The sequence below is a fragment of the Cricetulus griseus genome, assembly GCF_003668045.3.
Source record: "Cricetulus griseus strain 17A/GY chromosome 1 unlocalized genomic scaffold, alternate assembly CriGri-PICRH-1.0 chr1_1, whole genome shotgun sequence".
Classification (NCBI taxonomy): Eukaryota; Metazoa; Chordata; class Mammalia; order Rodentia; family Cricetidae; genus Cricetulus; species Cricetulus griseus.
The window spans coordinates 192,592,356-192,612,932 of NW_023276807.1; the positions used below are offsets into that span (position 1 = coordinate 192,592,356).

The 20,577-nt window shown below is 45.2% G+C and overlaps 1 protein-coding gene across 1 annotated transcript in view; it reads right to left on the reverse strand.

Annotated features, from left to right (window-relative positions):
- Positions 1 to 4,359: 4,359 nt before the first annotated feature.
- Positions 4,360 to 20,577, reverse strand: part of Il17rd (interleukin 17 receptor D) — a 58,495-nt gene continuing 42,277 nt past the window's right edge. Inside the window, exons 3-13 of the mRNA XM_027389619.2 lie at positions 19,543 to 19,668; positions 17,559 to 17,677; positions 16,891 to 17,011; positions 13,172 to 13,216; positions 12,929 to 13,080; positions 12,314 to 12,379; positions 11,548 to 11,602; positions 10,973 to 11,083; positions 9,762 to 9,946; positions 5,957 to 6,905; positions 4,360 to 4,817 (exon numbers count right to left, since the gene is read on the reverse strand). Of these exons, the coding sequence (XP_027245420.1) occupies positions 4,705 to 4,817; positions 5,957 to 6,905; positions 9,762 to 9,946; positions 10,973 to 11,083; positions 11,548 to 11,602; positions 12,314 to 12,379; positions 12,929 to 13,080; positions 13,172 to 13,216; positions 16,891 to 17,011; positions 17,559 to 17,677; positions 19,543 to 19,668 (2,042 nt within the window). The 3' untranslated portion in view covers positions 4,360 to 4,704. The remainder of the gene's footprint in view (positions 4,818 to 5,956; positions 6,906 to 9,761; positions 9,947 to 10,972; positions 11,084 to 11,547; positions 11,603 to 12,313; positions 12,380 to 12,928; positions 13,081 to 13,171; positions 13,217 to 16,890; positions 17,012 to 17,558; positions 17,678 to 19,542; positions 19,669 to 20,577) is intronic.

Sequence of the window (20,577 nt, forward strand, 5' to 3'; positions counted from 1 at the left end):
GTATTTTTTATGTGGTGAGAGCAGCCAGGATCGCACAAATTTCCCTGTAATCCTAACTGGGGGATGGCTGTCAGATGGCACCCATGTGAACAAGGCACCGGTGTTGTTTGGGTAACAAAACTGAGTGTGAAGCTGAGAAGTGCTGAGAAGTGCAGGATGGAGGAAATCATTAAGCCCCTGGAGAACAAGAGCTGTGAAACTAAGTGGGTGGGATTATTTACTACTGAAAAAACACCAGGGGATGACTTCACTGTGGTTTTCAATACTGGGAAGGTGACCAGCTGTTCTTTCTCCTCTACACCCAAGACAAAAGAAAGCTGGCTTGAATTTCTGCAAGAAAGACATACAAAGAACTATCTGATCAGCAGGGAGGTTACAGAATCTTTGCTGAAGAGCCAGACTCTCGGCCACATCCTCGTGTCTGGAACAACTCAAGCACAGCCTGTCTTGAGCACACGGAGGGAACGTGCTGGGTGATCTAAGTCTCTCCTCACAGGAATCAAAGCCAGCCTTCCTTCAGCTAACTTTCACCCTTGGATCTGGAAAAGTGGTGATAGGACAAGGGTGAGCAACACCCATGGGGGACACCTGGTTTCTCAACAACAGGAAAAACTGCAACAGGAGGCAATGTGCCTCTTTGTTTCCTATATCACACCTCCAAAAGAGTCCAAGACTACAGAAAAAGGATGATGCCAAAACCCAGTGTGGGGTGTTATACATGTCTTTGCTATATTCCCCAAATAAATTTCTCCTAATAATACCTTGGCATAAGCTCAGAAACGCCCCCCCCACAAAAAAACATGATTACAACTAGAGCTAAACTATAAATAAGGCCCCCAAAGTCCAGGGGTTTAAATGCAACTGTTGCCTGCTTTCAAATGCAGGACAGTATACATCTGAATATGAAACTGACAGCTGAGCTGCCTTTCTCTAGAGACATTATGAAATGTAAAGACACAAATGCATTTCAAATGCATTCAGAATTATATTGAGGCTGTGGGTCATGGTGCATGCCAGAGACAGAGGCATCAGGAGTTCAAGGCCAGCCTGGGCTACATAAGAAGCAAAATCATCAGGATTGCCTCAAGTTTCCTGAAGGAAAGGGCTAGCAGCAACTTTTCCTGGGCCCCCACACATCTGTGATTACTGTGGATGGTTTATTCCACATCTTACAAAGCAGAGGTCACAACCGGGCTGAATTCACTTTAGTGGTTTCTAAAGTTTAATTGCCAATGTTTTGCTTTTTTATTTTTTTAAATTTAGTGTATACACACACACACACACCATATGTATCTGTGAGTGCCACAGCCAGCATGAGGAAGTTAAAGAACACAACTTTCAGGAGAGGGTGGGTTCACAGGACTAAATTTGGGTTGTCTGGCTTGTCAGGACTAGACAATAATAGCTTAAAAATCAGAAATTCTCAGCTTTTCTTAAAAACTGGGAAAAGCAGTAAACACTGCCTGGAGACACTCATCTGGAATGTTCCCTGCTCCGGACGGTTGGAGAGGGGTGCCTCAGTTTGCTCCAGTTGCCACCATGTCCTATTGTCTCTCTTCGAGGTGGTGCATCACTGCTGTTTTCCTTATGCCCAAGTACAGTGGTGCTCCAGAAGGCACACTGCTGACTATGAGCAGCCACTCCCAGAAATGGAAGATTAAAGAAGAGAAACCGTCACACTGGCATTGCCTACCTTTTTCCAATAAGGACAGAATGTTCTCTCTTGTGTTGAGGTAGCTAGGGATTTTGTATCTTCCTTTCTTTCTCCTCCAGGAACAAAATAGCTTCCCTATTCCTTCTGAACCCCCACCACCACCCTGAAATCCCACAGTTTTGGGGGGATAGTTTCCTATTTAGTTACTTATAAAAGTCAGATGACCTAAGACTAGGGGTTGTCAAGAAAATCAATAACAAAAACAATCACGTGGCCATAAAGTGGTGTGAGCTTCAATCGCACATGGACTTGAACCCAGCCTGCAGTCTGACACTCCCATGACCTCATCATCACTAACGACAGCTTAGCTTCTGACCCAGGGCTGACTTCAGTTAGCACTTGTCTGCCAATCAAAAACTTCAGATCCTAACTTTAAGGCCCAGTCTCACTTTTGACTCAAAATACCACAGTACCTGCCCAGGTCCCTGGGCCTGGGCAAGGATGCCTTCTGATTCAAGTGCTTCTTGTTACTTGCCACCAACTGCTCAGAGAACAACTCCCACCCCCCACCCCAGTGCATGCCTGCATGCCCCGGAGCTAGGTTTCTCAGCATCAGATGCATTTGTGGGACACCCATAGACACAGGTCAACAACTACCTCATCATTCTTGGCTTCCTGTTGCCCCAGCCTCGCCCTGGCCTCCATTCCAGTGGACTCCTCCCCTTACCCACATACTGTTTACTCTCAGACCCAACCTCCTCTTGTTTTCCTATAGCTTCAGAAAGCCCGTGCCTTGCCATTACCTGATTCCATCTTACCATTTGTACTGCATGGGGCAATTTTGAGTCAAAACCTGCAGCTCTGTTCAGAACAAACACTTTGCCTACATCTGCAAGGCAATTCTCATTCCTAGCTCAAGTGATGAGGTGGAGGCGGAAAAGGGGTTGAATAATAAAATTTCACTTCACCCTGAGTTAGGCAACCTTACTGTAGTTTCATCACTTGGCACATTAGAATCTGAGTCTTCTGATCAGAAACATTTGTATTTCAAAATAAAAGCATCCAATCACTAAATGCAAACTGAAACATCACCTCATGATCCTGACTTTTTAGATTAGCACATAAGATGGGTCAGACGGTTTTCTTCCAATTTCCTCACCTGAATCCATGCAGTGAGCTTTCTGCCTGGGCCTTGCTTAGCCCTATGCCCAAGGCCCCATGCTGTCCCTGGGCAATCTTTGGGGTCCCACACATATTCCACATGCAAAGCTGAGTATCTATCCTAAAAGTGGTTTCTTTCAAGGGGGGGACAGGGACATAAAATGTTTCTTGGCCTCAGTTTAAAACACATACACACACACACAACTCTCTGATGTTCCCAGTGAATAGTCATACGTTAGCAATTTAGGCCCACTGATCTCCTTCAGAGAACGAATGCCAAGACTGGAATGGCCAGGGGAGTCTTGTGGAGGTGGAAGCTGTCTGCTCCGTCTAGATTCCACAGTGACAATATGGAACAAACCCCCTCTGCTGAGAGGCCTGGTTTTAAAGTGAGACCGTCTCACAGCTCGCCCAGAGCAGCTGCTCTGTTCTCTGCCAGAGGACAGAGCAGCACGTTCTCCTGAGAAGCTGCCAGCTGCCTGTGCAGAGCCGGGGTACGCTTTCATCCAAAATACACACAAACCCCTGCTTCTTCTCGGTGAGAGCCGAGGCTTCCCTTCCCCTCCCGCTGAGGAAAAGCCCTGCCTCACCTTGCCTCCACCCCACCTTGGGATCTTTCTTAGCATCCTCCTTAATGTTGATCCTATCTGTTTAAGGAATGGAAAAAATCCTCCACAGTTCCTGGTAGAATGCTGAGAAAACAGACTGCCACAATCCAGCAGCACTCATGATAAAAGTGGAGAAGGATGCTCACACCAAGTGTGTTAGGACGAGAGGATGAGGGTTTCCACAGAGGAGACAGACGCATCATTACATACATCTAACAAACGGCATGTGAAAAGATGTTTTGCCTTTGGAAAAAGAACTTCTGTACAAGAGTCATTCATAAAAATAGAAGATTTACTTTTGTAACAATCCCCTCCTTTCTGCTTTATGAAAAGGAGGTTTGTCACTAGTCAAAACCACATCAGCAGATTAAATGGCCACCACCTCCCACACACTGTTGTATTTTAGTAGATTCTGACCTCTAACATTCAGGACAGAGCACCAGCTGAAGGAAAACCACAGCTCCCAACAATGTTGCCCAGCTGAGTATCAGTCCTCTATTTCCAGCTACCATCACCCCAGCTACAGAGTGGTAAATGCAACTCAGGGAAACTAAACAGACAGCTATGGTCTCCACATGATGGCTACTTAAACCCAGGGAAGATGGCCCAGGTTCTGGCATCTTCACAGAGGATGGTCAGCCTGCTCCATGGGACTCCATCCTGGTCAGCCATGTTTCCCAGTAATACAGAGACAGTTGTTACACAGAAAAAAGTGACTGGATGGACATTCAGTCATTAACCGGACCTTTGACTCAAAGTTTACTTAACACTCAGGACAGTACAAGTTCCACATCAACAATGGGTGGAAACGTCTCTTGCAGCACAATCTGGGTCCCAGACAGTACCTGACGTGTAGTTGTAACGACGTTCAAAGTGCTTTTTCCACAAAGCATTTGAATTCAAGTAGCCGAAAAGGAATAGGTAAAGTTTGCAGAGCTCAGTGAAGTCAGAACAAACAGTGCTGGTGCTTCCTCTTCTCTTTACCTGCTTTCTCTCTCGCTCCCGGAACAGGCTCCGATCTAAGGACTGACCTCATGTAGCTAGCTGCCACCTGATCTAACGGACATGCCCTGTAGAGCTCCACATGCTTTTGGGAGGTGGGAGACTCTGCTAAATATGTTAGAGGGCTAGAGCAGAAAGGATGGAGTGTTGGCCAGAATTTCCTTCCAGATATCCTCGTGTGAGCCCTCTGCTCCAAGTAGGCTGCACAACCGCAGAGGTGAGCTGGAGAACTGGAGTGAGCAGCAGTTAAAGTGGCGTTGCTTAGATTCTTCCATGTCTTTACAAAGGGGCAACCGCTTGGAGTTCATCAGTGTAGCTGTGGCAACCATGTTCTCCTTTGCAAACCCCAGAGGTGAGAAGCTTGGAAGGGAGGGCAGGGGGATCCTCCTCGCCTAAGGAGAGAAGAAAGGACAGAGCCACACAGTCAGTGTGTTTCACTGGTCCAGACCCCCATGCCACAACATGGCTGGGATTCACTTTTGCACTTTGTATCAATGAAGCAGGCATCAGAACCAGCTCAGACCAACCTTCCTTTAGGGCCAAAGTTTTGCATGTGTGACTCTAAAAAATTACAGGTGTGGTAGATTCCTCCTGAGGCTCTCTGGGGAAGAGCCCTCCTACTTGGAGTGCTGTGTAGAGCAAGGATGGAGAATACTGCATTCATGAACTTCAGGTTCAATATATATCAGGGCTTTGAAGGCAGTGGGAGGATAAAGGTAGCAAATGCTATGGGTCCCAGCAAAGACATACACAGAAAATAAACATAATCTTTAAAGGCAATACCATGTGCAACAGTATATATAACATGGTGGAGGGGTTGGTCTGAGCAGCTCACTATAATTTACCATCATTTCTGCAGTTCAATATTACCATTACTTGGAATAAATCAAGAATATCAGAGGAGTTATGTTATTTCCTATCAGGTTTCACTATCCAGGAAGGTACCCAAATTGGAGAAATGCCTTGATGGCTTTCAAAAGTGTGGCCAAAGGCTGTATGAACTGTATCAAGAGTCCAATCCCGGGCTGGAGAGATGGCTCAGAGGTTAAGAGCACCGACTGCTCTTCCAGAGGTTCTGAGTTCAATTCTCAGCAACCACATGGTAGCTCCCAACCATCCATTATGAGCCCTGGTGCCCTCTTCTGGTGTGCAGATATACATGGAATCAGAATGTTGTATACACAATAAATAAATAAATAAAATCCTTATAAAAAAAAAAAAAAAGAGTCCAATCCCTAGACAGGCACAGTGGTACACGCCTTTAATCCCAGCACTCAGAAGCAGGTGGATCTCTGTTGAGTTCAGGGCCAGCCTGGTTTACATAGTGAATTCCAGGACAGGCAGAGTATACACAGTGAGACCCTGTCTCAAAAACAAAACCAATAAATACATAAATAAATGATATATAGGTATATAGATGATATATATATATATGAATGACTGATTGATTGATTGATTGATTGACAGACAGACAGACAGGTAGGTAGGTAGGTAGATAGAAAAATGAGGGCCCAGTTCCAAGGCATCTTACCTAGACCAGAGGAGGAAGATACACTCTCGGTCAGGGAAGATGTTTCCATTTGGTCAGGGGAGAGTCCTTCCATCAGAGGCAGAGACAACTCTGATGAGGGCACAGAGGAATCATATATGCCTGAGTCCCGTGGCATATCCGAGGGAATGCCAGCTTTCACTGCATGCAACAGGGGGTGCAAGGCAGGGCCACTATCACAGATGGGTGGGGCCTCAGTATCTTGGTCCAGGCCTGCATGGTGATTTTCCAGGTATGAGTATGAGTCAGCTGGCCTAGTGGCCCCAAGTACGGAAGCCTCGGCTTTTAGACAGAAGTCACTCTCTCGCCCTGGTTTGCTTATGACATCATTTAAAACCAAACCTGAGTCAAACTTCTCCAGGACTGGCTCCTGGTAGCGCACAGGGGGAGGATGGAAGGGTATAAACTGCTTCTCGAACCAATCAGGCTCCTCGTCAATAAACTGGTGCATGTTGCAAATGGCAACATACAAGGAGCGGCCAGACTTGCTCCGGAAGTAGTTCCTTCTGCTGCTATGTCCCGGGTGCTGACCCAGCCCCTGCAGGCTGAGTTCTCCTGAGTGCAGATGGGAACACAGTTCGGGAAGGTTGTCCATGAGCTTATATTTGGTGCTCAGGTCCAGGACACAGGGGACATCTCCTTCACAGGAGTAATCAAAGTAAACGGCGATAAACTTGCTCAGCGCTGCAGATGAACTCTGCTTGGCCTGACGGAGCTTCTCAGCAATGGCTGCCACAGCCACTAGGAAGAGCTCTCCTTGCCCCAGGCCACCACTGCCACCTTTGTGTTTGTAGTTCTTCTTATCTACAAAGTACTTCATGCCTTTGGAGCACACGACGATGATGAACTGGGACTCGTGGATCTTCTGAATGACCCATTCCCTCTGACCTTCCCTGCAGAGGCTGACATCTTCCCATAGGTCCAGAGCCACCTGGAAAGAGGACAGGTCACCTTGCTGCTTATATTACACCAATGCCCAGAGAGAAGACTGGAGTGACAGTGAGTGAGGTCCCATCATCTGCCCTTAGCCACTATTATCAGGGATATGTGCACACACAGAGAAACACCCAAAGCTCTGTGATTAGCAACCGCATTCACACACTAGACTTCCTGAAGTGCTTGCCATCCATGACATTACTTTGATAACACGTTGGGTCATTAGCATCGCTGCCCTACAAGTGAAGAGACAGAGACCAGGGTTTTCAGCAACTTGTCTAAAACACCTTGAGAATGTCCTCATGGAGCCTACAGTATGACAGAGAGCACAGAATAGGAAGGAGCTCAGGGTGGTGTGTGTGATGAGTGAGGCTTCCTGACATAAGTAGCAGAAAGATCCTGGGGACAAGGCTCTGAGAAGAGGATGTGGGGAGTGACCCTAGAGTGTAATGAAAAATAGGGCTTGGACCTGGCGCCAGGGCAACTGACAATGACAGGCGACTCACATGCAGAGTGTGACTAAGAAAGAGGGGCTCTGTGCCATGTTCACAGACCCAGGATTAGCCAATGTTCTGCTGCTTAGTGTGGTTTTCACTGGTTAACCCTGTCTGGATTCAGTGTCTTTCTCAATGGTTTCACAGAGGTCTACAGTGTCATAGCTCTACAAGGCCTGTGAACCATGAGGGTTGGGGGTAAGAGGCCAAGACAGTACTGGAATCCCTGATAAGGAAAAAAATCAAGTATGTCTGATTCTCACAAAGGGTTTTACTGTTCAAACTACTTTCACCTGATACTGTAAGCAGCATCCCTTGACAACTGTACTGGAACCATTTCTCCTGTAGCTCAAAAATTATTTCCTAACAGCTAACCATAGATTATACAGGAAGGAGCATTCTGGAAGGATCTCATTCTCCCATTCTAAAGTGGTACCCAAGGGAAGAAAGCCCCAACATCTACCAACTGTTGAAAAGAATAATGAATCATCTCGGACTTCACCAACATTATGCACATTCAAGCTAACTGGGTACTTTTAAAATATATGGCCTCTAGGTTTATATATTGTATAAACAGTTCTACTAATTTTCTGATCTGTATTTTGTTAAATCACATGTGCGCTATTTTACAAAACCGTAAAACTCTGTACAGGTCTGATTTCATCGTAATAAATAAAACATAAGTGTTTAAAAACATATATATTCCTATTTCTGACTGAGCAATCATAATGTGAGGTATTCTGATAATCAGGAAATCATCAGAAATGAGCCAGCCTGGCACTAAGAAGTTTAACAACCTGAACTAACTCAGCTATGGTAAGTCAACATTATGGATGATGTTGTAGCTATTTAAAAAACAAACTTTATGGGGCTGGAGAGATGGCTCAGAGGTTAAGAGCACTGACTGCTCTTCCAGAGGTCCTGAGTTCAATTCCCAGCACCCACATGGTGGCTCCCAACCATCCGTTATGAGAGCTGGTACCCTCTTCTGGTGTGCAGATATACATGGAAGCAGAATGTTGAATACATAACAAATAAATAAAATCTTAAAAAAAAACTTTATGTGCAATTTCACCTATGTACAAAAGAACAGGGCAGCCGGGCGTTGGTGGCGCATACCTTTAATCCCAGCACTCAGGAGGCAGAGGCAGGCAGATCTCTGTGAGTTCGAGACCAGCCTGGTCTCCAGAGATAGGCTCCAAAGCTACACAGAGAAACCCTGTCTCCAAAAACAAAAAAACAAACAAACAAACAAACAAAAATGAACAGGGCACAAATACACCACTTTGCCTGTACTATCCGAACAAGTCAGGCCACTGGCTACAGTGGTAGCAATTTTCAGCAGCTGTTCACCTGCTAAGCTCAAGGTTTTGTCCACCAGGAGGGAAATCCCATCAGCTTGTAAATACATCTTATTAACACCAGAGGGCACTCTCACCAAAGAAATGAGCCAACTAGTAGTTCAAAGTAAAGGAACTGCAAAACATCACATGATAATTGCTTTTGTGACTGACAGGGTATGCCTTCCACAATAGTTTCAGACTTCACTCTAAAAATGAGGCATCACTGTCTACAGAAAAGCTACATGTTAATAGTTACCTCAAGAAGAGCTAAGAAAGGTAGGCATGGGATGCAAGTCTTTAACCCAGCACTTGGGATACAGGCCATGGATCTCCGTAAGAAGAATAAAAAGGAGGAAGTGGAGGTGAGGGGGGAGGAACAGGAGGAGAAGCCAGAGGAGGAACAGCAGGAGGAAGAGGAAGAGAGCTAAGAAACCAGCATAGACATTCAAACTCTTGGTAAATTCTGGAGCCCTCTCCTTTTACTTTCTGGTTCTCTCTAGTCACTGCCTTCTCACTGGTTTTTCCCTTTCCATGACATCATACCAATCAACCTCAGGCCTCCCGGTCTCCAAGTTCCCTTCCAGGGGCAGACCCACCCTCCATTCCCAATCTCAGCAGAACTCCTTCAGAGAATTGCCCAAACTCCTCAAAGTTATCTTCTTTGTCCTTCTCTCCCGATGCCCCACTGAGGTTTTGATCCTACAGGTGTGCACCCATGGTGTCAGGTGACAATCTCACATTCTGGTCACCTGTTCCATGTCAGGACACTCTTTCTTCAGAACTCGCAAAATGTCCTACCATGTGGATGCCGCTCAAGGGTTTCAAGCAAGAATGTGTTATATGAAACATTTACTGCTGGTGACAGATTGGACAAACTCAGGCTAACTAACTCTGGTTTGGAAAGTAAGGCATGGGGCAAAAGTAGGTTTCCAGAAAGTCCTGGAGAGAAGGCATTGAAGAGGAATGTGGAACTTATATCCTGCCCAGGGTAAAAGAAGAAACTGGATTCCGCACCTCACAGCCACAGAAATCCTGGAGGAAGTAGGCAAAACACTGGACCACGTTCATGTGATTCTGGCCGTCTTTAGTGGAGTAACAGAGGAAGACCTTGGGCCGTGGCTGGAGCCTGTCCCTGGGGAGAGCGGCAGCATATGTGGAGGACTCGGGGCTTTCTTCATCTAAATGTGAATATATATTTTCTAAATTGGGAGAGAAGATAAGGTTGACAACTCTAAACAAAGCTTTGTCTTTTTCCATATGACCTGGGTCTTGGTATCTTCAGGAATGAGCAGCTAGGCTAGGGCACAGTGGCCCACAACAGAAATCCCAGCACTTGAGAGGTGGAGGCAAAAAGGTCAGAAGCTCAGGATCATCCCAACCACACAGCGAGCTGGAGGCCAGCCCAGGCTACACGAGAGCCAGTCTCCAAAGTAAATTTACCAAAAGGAACAGTTGACATCTTATCTAGGGAGTCTCTGGCCCCCAACTCCCCCAGCCTCAAGCTGCACTGTGAATGAGACAGTCAGTTCCTGCAGTCTCAGGAAGTGAAAAAAAAAAAATGGTATTAACGGATACTGTCCTTGGATGTGCCAAGAAATGTTGCAGCAGCCACTCATATCAGTGAAGTGCCAGTGACAGCTTTGGCAACCAAAGCTACCAAATAAAACATTAATGGAGGGAAGGAGAATTGTTTAAGTATAATTTTTAAAAGGTGAAGCATACCTAAACAAAACAAAATTACTTTTCTGTTTTTTGACAAAAGGTCTCATGGTATTACTGAGGCTAGCCTCCAATTCCCGGATTGAAGTGATCCTCCTGCCTTAGCCTCACAAGTAGCTGGGATACCAAGCTAGCGCCACCATGCCAAGTCTTGAGTGAACATCTTCATGACTTTTATTTAAGTTTATACCTGGGTAACCCCACCTAGACCAAGATATGGCTCCTCTACAGTTTTCAGGTGAAATAACTGACTTATCAATGATGAAGCCCTCCATATGACTCCATTCTCATACTCAGACTTCCTGAGTTTGAGAACTGAATTAGATGCCTCTCTATTGCCAGGTGCTAGAGATTAAAAGCCAACTGCGAACTTCAGTAGGCAAAGAACTGGCAAGGAAGTTTGAGACACCCCAAGACAACAGGGCTTCCCAGGCTCCTTCTTTGCTGGCACCCTGCCACACACTAGAGGGTGGAGAGGAGAGGGCACAGCACAAAGAGACAGTTACCGTGTTGTTTCTTTCTGCACATCACAGTGAAAAGCGTTGCAAATGCCGAGATGACAACCAGAGGCACCGTGATGGCCACAGCTCTGATGGGTCCAGCCCACGGAGAGTGCACTGGGAGATTTCAAAGAGAAAGCTTTTAAACTTAAGCAGCAAAACAGGTTCACAGAGGGGTAAAAGAAGTTTTTCCCCTTTCTGTTTTTAAGCATAAGCTGACTAACAGGTTCCAGGGCCCCCACCAACAACACCACCTCACTCTAGCCCTGCTGTGGTGATTATAAAAGGATTCAAATTCTTTTTAAAGGGTTGTAGGAAAGAATTCAATAGTTCTGAATATGCTGGGACAGCAAATGCCTGGGAGCAAGAACTTTGCCTAAGGAAAGTCCTCCTTCCCACCACTTTTCTTCCAGCGGCAGATGCCCTGCCCACTTTGATCTTCAAGGTACCAACATGAATGCACAAGGAAACTCATTTGAGAAGAGGTGACTGTGCTGTACATGAAGTACGTACAGAGCACAGAAAATAGCAGAAGCCTGCTCTGGAGGGTGTGGCATCAGAGCCAAGCCGAAGAGCCTTACCTGGCCTTACTGCATACTGTACCACTTTCCTAGTTGTGTTGTTGTCATCCACCAGCTGCAGAACAGAGAGAGTGCCGTGTTACTATCGTTTAAGTGATAGCACATCTATAAATTGTATCTAGGAGGGGAGTAGAAAACTGGTGACTTCACTCATTTTTCCATCCCCGTGCAGTGGGAGCACAAAGGGAGAATAATGGCGGCAGTTTAACACTTTAAGTCAACCTTTTTTAAAAAAGATGGAGGGGCTGGAGAGATGGCTCAGAGGTTAAGAGCACTGATGCTCTTCCAGAGGTCCTGAGTTCAACTCCCAGCAGCCACATGGTGGCTCACAAGCACCCATTATGAGATCTGGTGCCCTCTTCTGGTGTGCAGATATACATGGAAGCAGAATGTTGTATACATAATAAATAAATAAAATCAAAAGATGGAGCAGAGGAGATGGATCCATGAATAAAATATTTGTTGTGCAAGTTTGAAAACCTGAGTTCAAATCCCCAGGGCTGCACAGCCAGGAGCATGGTGTGAACATCTGTAATCCCGGGAGGAACAGACATGAAAAGTTAGTTTTCAGAGTCAGCCTCTGTTCTATAGGGAGTTTGAGACTATCCTGGGTACATGGAACTCAGTCTTAAAGTGAATGAACAAGTAAAAGACTCAAAATTCTATGGGAACTGCTTCCCTGTGGACGTTGCAACAGGGCATTCCCTGGCAGTACATACCTCAGTGACACAATGTAGCAAACAGGGCATTCTATGGCTATACATACCTCAATGACATAACCCCCTGGAGAAACATTTTGGAGGAGACAGCTGCTCGTCTCTGTATTCTGGTCCTACAAAGAAGCAAACAGCAATTCAAATGTTCATGTCTTAGAAAAGGCCCCACGCCTCTTCCTGAAGCTGAAGGAGACTTGCCACTGGTTTTGAGAACACTTATTTTAAAAACAAAAACAACTAACAAAAAACCAAGGGCCATGGATCTGCTACTGACTTGGCTCAAGTCCTGTGTTTTCTCCTTCCCAGCTATGTGACCTCCAGCAAGTCAGATGACCTCCCTGAACCCCAGGTTTTCCATCTATAAAGGATGAATGGAAGCCGGCTGTTTGATGAGCAGTCCGGATTTGAAGAGCAGAAAGCTCGGGGATTGCCACATAGCACCTGGTAGATGCTTAAAACACAATACAAACTAGAAACACTTGTGCTTTGATTCCCTTGGATCTGTGTCACCCCAAAAGAGCCAAAATGCCAAGGGCAATGGTAAGTCGGCTAGAGACAGACCCAACAGCAAACATTCTTAAACATCCACTGACCATGGGACTGACACTTACCCCAGCCACCCACTATCACTTTGAAACATATGTGTTCCTTTCACAGTCGCTTACCTGCTTGCAAGTCCTCCTCCTGAAGGGGCCTTCGTGCTTGAGCTTATAGTGAAGATAGAAGCCACGGAAGCCGAAGTTATGTGGCGCGTGGTCGAAGGACACTTGCACATCTGAACCATGCTGAGTGATATTCAGATTCCGAGGCTTCCAGACTATGAGAGGAAGGACCCAGTAAGCACCCAAAGGCTGTCCCAGCACCGTTATGGGGTAACACTTTGAGACAACAAAATAGAATGTACTTACAGGGCTTACAGGCCATGTTGTCAGGTTGTAACAACAGGTCACAGGCTAGTAGGTTTAAAAAAAAAAAAAAGATGGTTAGTTTTAGGACAGTTCAATGTCTTCTTTCTATAACAATTGAACAAAATATATACTGGGCCTGGTATGCTGGCGAAGATACAAATTACATCAACTCAACAATAGTTTTCAGTACAGTTATGTTGTATCTTGACAAAAATTGAAACGATGGACAGCATTTCATGCCACCTATGTGGAAGCTATGTAAAGCCCCTGAGGTTTTTAAAGCTTGTCCAGTATTACTTAGCTTCAAGGCTCCAAAGGCAGTGGAACTATTCACACTTCTGTCACTCAGAATGCCCCACTGCAGAGATGACTACACACAAGAGGGCTCTTTTTATTATTTTTTTTAAAGATTTATTTATTATGTATATAGTGTTCTGCTTCCATGTAACCCTGCAGGCCAGCAGAAGGCATCAGACATCATTATAGATGGTTGTGAGCCACCATGTGGTTGCTGGGAACTCAGGACCTCTGGAAGAACAGCCAGCACTCTTAACTTCTGAGCCATCTCTCAAGCTGCATAAGAGGACTCTAGAGTAGTTCTGGTAACCACTAAAATGTTATTTCAACCTTCACCTGCATTCTAATTTTTAGGCACAATTTTTCATAAACACATATCTGATCATTATGTAGAAAGCAAGAACAGATGTGACACACACATGGTCTTGACCTAATGAATATCATTTTAATTGGGAAAAGAAGGCAAACAAAATAACTTGGCAGCACAGAAAACAACCTCATTAAGAATTTGACAAAAGCCGGCGTTGGTGGTGCACACCTTTAATCCCAGCACTCGGGAGGCAGAAGCAGGTGGATCTCTGTGAGTTCAAGGCCAGCCTGGTCTACAAGAGCTAGTTCCAGGACAGCCTCCAAAGCCACAGAGAAACCCTGCCTCAAAAAACTCAAAAAAGTAAAAGAAAGAGACCAGTCTCAAGGAAAGAGGATGCCAACCTGGACAGGCAGCTGGCCATCCTAGATGGTAACCAAGACCTAGAACCCCAGATGAGAAATATGATCAGCAGGCAGGAGGAAGCCATTGAAGGTCTCATGGTGACTGGCCACCAAATTTAAAAGCAGCCATTCAGGAAGATGAAAGCAAAGCCACCACGGAATATGAGAAAGGTGATTGGAAAACCAGCATGGCTGGTGTGGCTTCAGAACTGGGCTTCTAGTGCTCAGCTCTCAGTTCCCAGCTCCCAGCACAGCCCTTTGCCCACTCTGTGTGTCAGCACACATCTATTTAGTGTATGGGTGGGGCTGTTTTCTTTATAGGATTATAACAGAGGTAGACTGCATTAATATTTAGAAAGCATTTAGAATAGAGATTGAAGAAACTTTAACGTTAATTCAGTGAAATTTTCTAGAAAAAGTGGTCTCGGGTGTGCATTTTTCAAATTGCATTTGTTTATTTTATATGTGGGGCATATGCACGCCACAGCCCACATGTGGAGGTCAGAACACCAGAGGACAACTTTGGGGAGTTGGTTCTCTCTTTTCTCATGTGGATCCTGTGAAGTGAATGCAAGTGGTCAGGGTTGCCAGAAAGTGGATTCCTGTGCCACCTTGCCTGCCTGAAACACGGCTTTTAATCTCATCCTGACCACCCTCGTGATATTAGAACATTTTATCTTTTTACCTTTCCTTCTCGACTTATACTTTTTATTCCCAGGCTGTGTTTTTGTTTGTTTGTTTTTAAATCACTTCCAACCTCTTTTTTTTTTTTTTTTTTTTTTTTGAATGCCAGAGATCAGAGGGCCTTGTGCAAGCTAGGCAAGTACTCTATAACCAAATTACAAAATCACACCTGCCAACAAGTATCACATTGCTTTTATACATAGATACATTAATGGTGATCACTGTGTCATCAAAAGACAAGTGCTGGGCTAGTGAGACAGCTTAGCAAGTAAAGGCATATGCCACCAAGCCTGATGACCTACCTGGTGTTTGAATCTCCCTGGAGCCACATGGTAGAAGAAAAAGACCAAGTCCCTCAAGTTATTCTCTGACCTCCATACCATACCATGTTGTCCACACACACACACGCACGCACGCACGCACGCACTTACTCTGGTGCCTACACACACACACACACACACACTCTGTGGCACGCCCCGCCCCCAAACACATGCACACAAAATAAATACAATTTAGCCAGGCCTGGTGGTACATGCCTTTAATCCTAGGACTTGGGAGGCAGAGACAAGTTGGCTCCCTGTGAATTTAAGACCAGCCTGGTTTATGGAGTGAGTTCCAAGACAGCTAGGGCTACACAGAGAAACCCTATCTCAAGAACCAAACAACAAAGATAATAATTAATTAATAATAATAACAACAAATGTTTTAAAATATCAACTGCCATCTGGCATGGCAGCACGTGCTTGTAATCCCACTTGGAAGGCAGGGGCAGTAGTACTGTCAAGTTTGAGGCCAGCCTTAACTATATAACTAGGTTCTAGAATCAAGGCTACAGAGTAGGACCTTGTCGCCATAAATAAATAAACAAACAACTATGTAAATAAACCATCATGCCTGATCCAAAACAAAGAAGAGAGAAGTATCTCTAATTTGGCCTAGCCTAAATTTTCTTGATGTGCTTTTCTTCCTTTCTTTCCTTTTTCTTGGCTTTTTTTGAGATAGGTTTTCTCTATGTAACAGCCCTGTTGTCCTGGAACTCACTTCTTTGTACACCAGGCTGGCCTCAAACTCACTGAGATCCGCCTGCCTCTGCCTCCCGAGTACTGGGATCAAAGGCATGTGCCACCACAGCCAGGCTTATTGGTGTATTTGTCTTTATATTAGGATAGGATTTTGCTGTGTCCTATCTACACAGATCAAATTTGCAGTGATCTTCTTGCTTCTCTCCTGAGTGCTGAGATTACAGGCATGTGCCACTATGTCTAGCAAATAACTGCTAACCCAGCACATGCCAGGCAAGCACTCTACCACTGGGCTATAGCTGAAGCCTGCTAACCTTTATTTACTTATTTCCTTTTTATTATCTTATGTGTATGGGTGTTTTGCCTGTAGATATGTCTGTGTACCATTTGTGTGCCTGGTGTTCACGGAGGTCAGAAGAGGGCACTGGATTCCTGCAACTAGAATTACAGATGTTGTGAGCTGCCAAAGAGGTGCTGGGAATCAAACCCAGATCCTCTGGAAGAACAGCCTGTGCTCTTAAGTACTGAGCCAACTCTCCAGCCTTTATTCTTTTTTGTTTGTTTGTTTGTTTGTTTGTGTTTCTCTGTGGCTTTGGAGGCTGTCCTGGAACTAGCTCTTGCAGACCAGGCTGGTCTAGAACTCACAGAGATCCACCTACCTCTGCCTCCTGAGTGCTGGGATTAAAGGCGTGTGCCACCACTGCCCAGCTAGCCTTTATTCTTGAAAATACATTTCTGAGCTGGTATAGTGGCTCATGCCTGTAATCCTAGCATTCATGAGGTGGAGACAGGAAGAATGACATGAGGCTTAGTCTAATCTGGGCTACCTGTTAAATTTCAGGGCAAATTGGAGTGTAGAGAAACCATGTCTTTTTTTTTTTTTTATGTGAATTTGCTTCTCACCCTGCTTATCAGTATCTGGTGTGTTTGTAAACACATCTGTGGAGAGATCAACAGAAGTATAAATGACTCCTTTGGGAGCCAGGCAAGAAAGACCATACTTACCCCGGGTTCTGAAGAAGAAAGGATGGTAATTGCTTTCATTTTTAATGGAAGGGAAAGGGACAATCTTTACAAAGTAATCCGTTTCAAATTTCATATTCAGGAAAGGCTGAGATTCCATTCCCTAAAAGGGAACAAAGACAAATGTAGTGTGGAGGAATTGTCCACCCCCACTCCCACCTACAAAAGACCAGCACTCCACACTATCACTTAGACACAATTGCAGAGCCAAGCAAATCCCAGGAAAGCAGAAAGTCAGGTCAACTTGACAGACTCAGCTTGGGTTTGGAGCCCTGATGCTAAAGATGGACAGTGCTGCCTGTTCTTAGACAAGAAAGCCATGACACCTTAATACTGAGCCTTGGAGCTGGATAGAGTGAAGAAGGGTGAGCCCACAGTACTCTTCAGAGCACAGACACCTGGGAGAGCTGTAACTGCTTCAGTGTAACCAGAGAGGTGTGTTTACCACAGCTGAAGAGGCCTGCTGAAGAGCTTTCCAGTGTGTGTGGCAGGCTCAGCTGCTGCCTCCCATTCTTGCCCACCTTGGCTGAGCTGTGGACCCCATAGTCCTCCCACCCCCACCCCCTTCTCCAATTTCAGACTTTCAATAGACCTTTCAGACCCCCGGAACAATGGTGTCTTCAGGAGCACATTCCCTGAGTGTGACTTACCGTTCTTTTGAAGCTACTGTTGAGCTGTTTCGGGTCCTTTAGAATCAGTTGTTGGCACTGTCTTCCCTCTGACTTCAGCTCCTCCAGTATTACTCGAAATCCTTTTAGGAATTCAATGCCTAAGCAAAGCAGGGGTCTTTATGAAATGCAGACCTAATTACTTCTGAACACATTTTCCCTCTTCTAAGGTCACATCCTCTCCAGCTATGCATCAAAGCTAAAGGACATCCTATTCTGCCAGTGAATCCACAGAACAGAAGAACATACAACCTTTCTTCATTCCTCTGGGACAGCAGGAGTGGTCGCTATCATGGTACCTAATACATCTCTAGCCTGCTTGGCCACTGAGACGAAGATCTACTGCTTTTGTAGCACTTGGGTTCAATATTTAGGATCAAGTCCAAAGTAACCACAAAGTCTCCAGGGGAATGAATAATTTCAGGCACACTGAACTGACAATAATCCCAGTGAATGCCTCCAAATTTTGTTTTTATCTCAAGTTTTAGCTATATACTTTCTTGAAAGTGAAACACTGGGAACTAACAAAATTCCCAACAAAGTGGATGTCTGCACCCAAGACGATTCCTAGGCTTGAGACTAAATATTTTAGGGAATTGGCATTCTTACTCTAATCATGCCTGAAATGCAGATATCCAATGGCTGCCCAGTGTGTGCTCTGCATACAGACCTCAGAGGCCCCAAGATGCCCACAGTGCTGCTGAAAGGCGCCGGCCCAGCCTCCACCTGAGCTTCCTCCCACTGCACATCTGACTAGATGCTTTCAAAAGGATTAAGATCTGATGGCCACAGGAGCCAGCACTGTGGCTCTGTATCCCATGGAGACTGGAGTGGCCCAAGTGCAGCTGGAGTTCCCCAAAGCTGGCCTCGATTGTGGAGATATCGATTTCACATGCTTTCTGAACAGCAGACAAGCAGACATTTTCAACCCTTCCCCTCCCAGGGCAAAAGTAATTACACAGGATGCAATTAACCAGGTGGGGAAATTATTGATGGCAAAGGTCACAGAAATCTTTTTCTCTTTTGAGTAGGTCCTCCAATTCTGTAATTATTTGATGAAGAGCACATATTTCATGGTGGCTCTGGCAGAGAAGCCACAATTAGAGCCTCATATTGTAGAAGCTGGGAATTTTACGGTGCCTGGCATTTTTCAATCACAAAGCTTCCTGTGGGGTGACAGTGGATCCATAAACAAGAGATTCAGACGTGATGGCATGATACAACATCTCTGTAGGACCTACTATATAGATCTCATGGAAGCCTGCCTTTTGAGACCAACCCCCCCCAAAAAAAAAACAAAAACAAAAAAACAAAAAACAGTAGCTCAGCAGTGATAGCACACACCTTTAATCCCAGCACTTGGGAGGCAGAGACAGGTGGATCTCTGGGAGTTCAAAGCTAGCCTAGTCTACAGATCTACATAGTGAGTTCCAAGGCAGTCAGAACTATTACACAGAGAAACCCTGACTTAAAAAAACAAAAACAAAATAACCAACCTGGTCTCCAACTTTAAAACTCACCAATTTCATGCTTTTTTATAAAAACAAGGATTCTCCTGGGGGGAGGATAATAAAATGTGCTGAAAGTGGACCCGCATGTCATTGTGACCACAGAGAACAGAGATCCTTATGGTGGAAACCAAAGCCAATGCCCCTGGACAGGCCACAGGCACTTCCAGCCTCTGACTAAGGCTAAAACACTTGGCTACAAAGTAAAAACCTTGTCTAAAAGTAAAAACATCACCAATCACATTATCTTTCAAACTCACAATTTTCTAAAACAAGGAAACAAAACACAGGCCATGGGGCACTGCTACAAGGTGTGTGTGTGCACACAGCAGGAGGGTACAACAAAGTGCAAAGTGCACCAGTGTCCACTCCACTCTCTGCTTCACTGTCATCCACACCTACTTGCTTGGAGGCCACACCACCCATTCCCCACAGAGAATATGACTGTTACCACTTACCAAGGGCCCCTGGGGACCAAAGAATGGTGACTGCCACTTGGTCATGGCAAGCATACTGGCTGATTGTGATGTTCTGGGCATCAGCAATCATGTGCTTCCCAACTGGATTCAAGTAGGTTGTACAGTCTAGAGAGTTGGGGAAAGGAGAGCAGTTTAAGTTTTCAACCTTTATTTTCAATTTCGTCTTAGCAGACTCTGCAGAGTATGCCTAGAGGCACCAAATCCACTCGTGTTAAGAATGTCCTCAAAACCTCAAATAAGACACTTAAGTTGATTATGGCTCGGGAAATATGTTACCCAGGGATGTAGGTGCAGCAACAAAAACCCACCCCTCTCGGGAATGAAACTCCTGGACACTGCTAGGACGGTTGGATACAGTGTAAATTTTTGTGTCATTCATTAGCTTGGTGGTGTTGTTGTTGTTGATTTGGGGTTTTTGTTTTGTTTTGTTTGTTTCCTCACTCCTGTCTTACTCCTATGACATTTTACAGAAACCACTAAGTGCTCTCACATCAATTCTTCCAGTTTTCAGCATTAAAGATGATGAGAAAGAAAACCCTGTTAAATACTTTGGAGTGTGTTTGTTTTTAGAAGAGACCAAGAGGGCAAGGTCACTAGGGAAAAGGAACTTCCATGCGGGTGTGAATCCCCAGGGGAGTCATTTCACAAGCAAACTGTTAAATAACTCAGAATCTATAATACAAGGTAGCATGTTGGGGCAATAAGGGGGACAGCTAACATTCTCAAAGACAAAACAGTTTTCTGAGAGATACCCACAACCCTGCTAAATCTCCAAATCCCTAAACTAATGGGGGGGGGGGACAACCTTCTTTGATTTTTGTCTGATGGTGTCAATGTAGCCACTGATGACTGAGAAGCTGCAACACCCAATATTGCATAGTAAACCTTCAAAAGCTGTCCTAAGTTTTGAGCCAGAATCCTGCTTGATCGTCACAGAATCGTGTTGGATCATCATAGACAGAATCACCACATTCTGTAGCAGATGCCCTTGCTGAGAGACCTGGTATCCGGCTT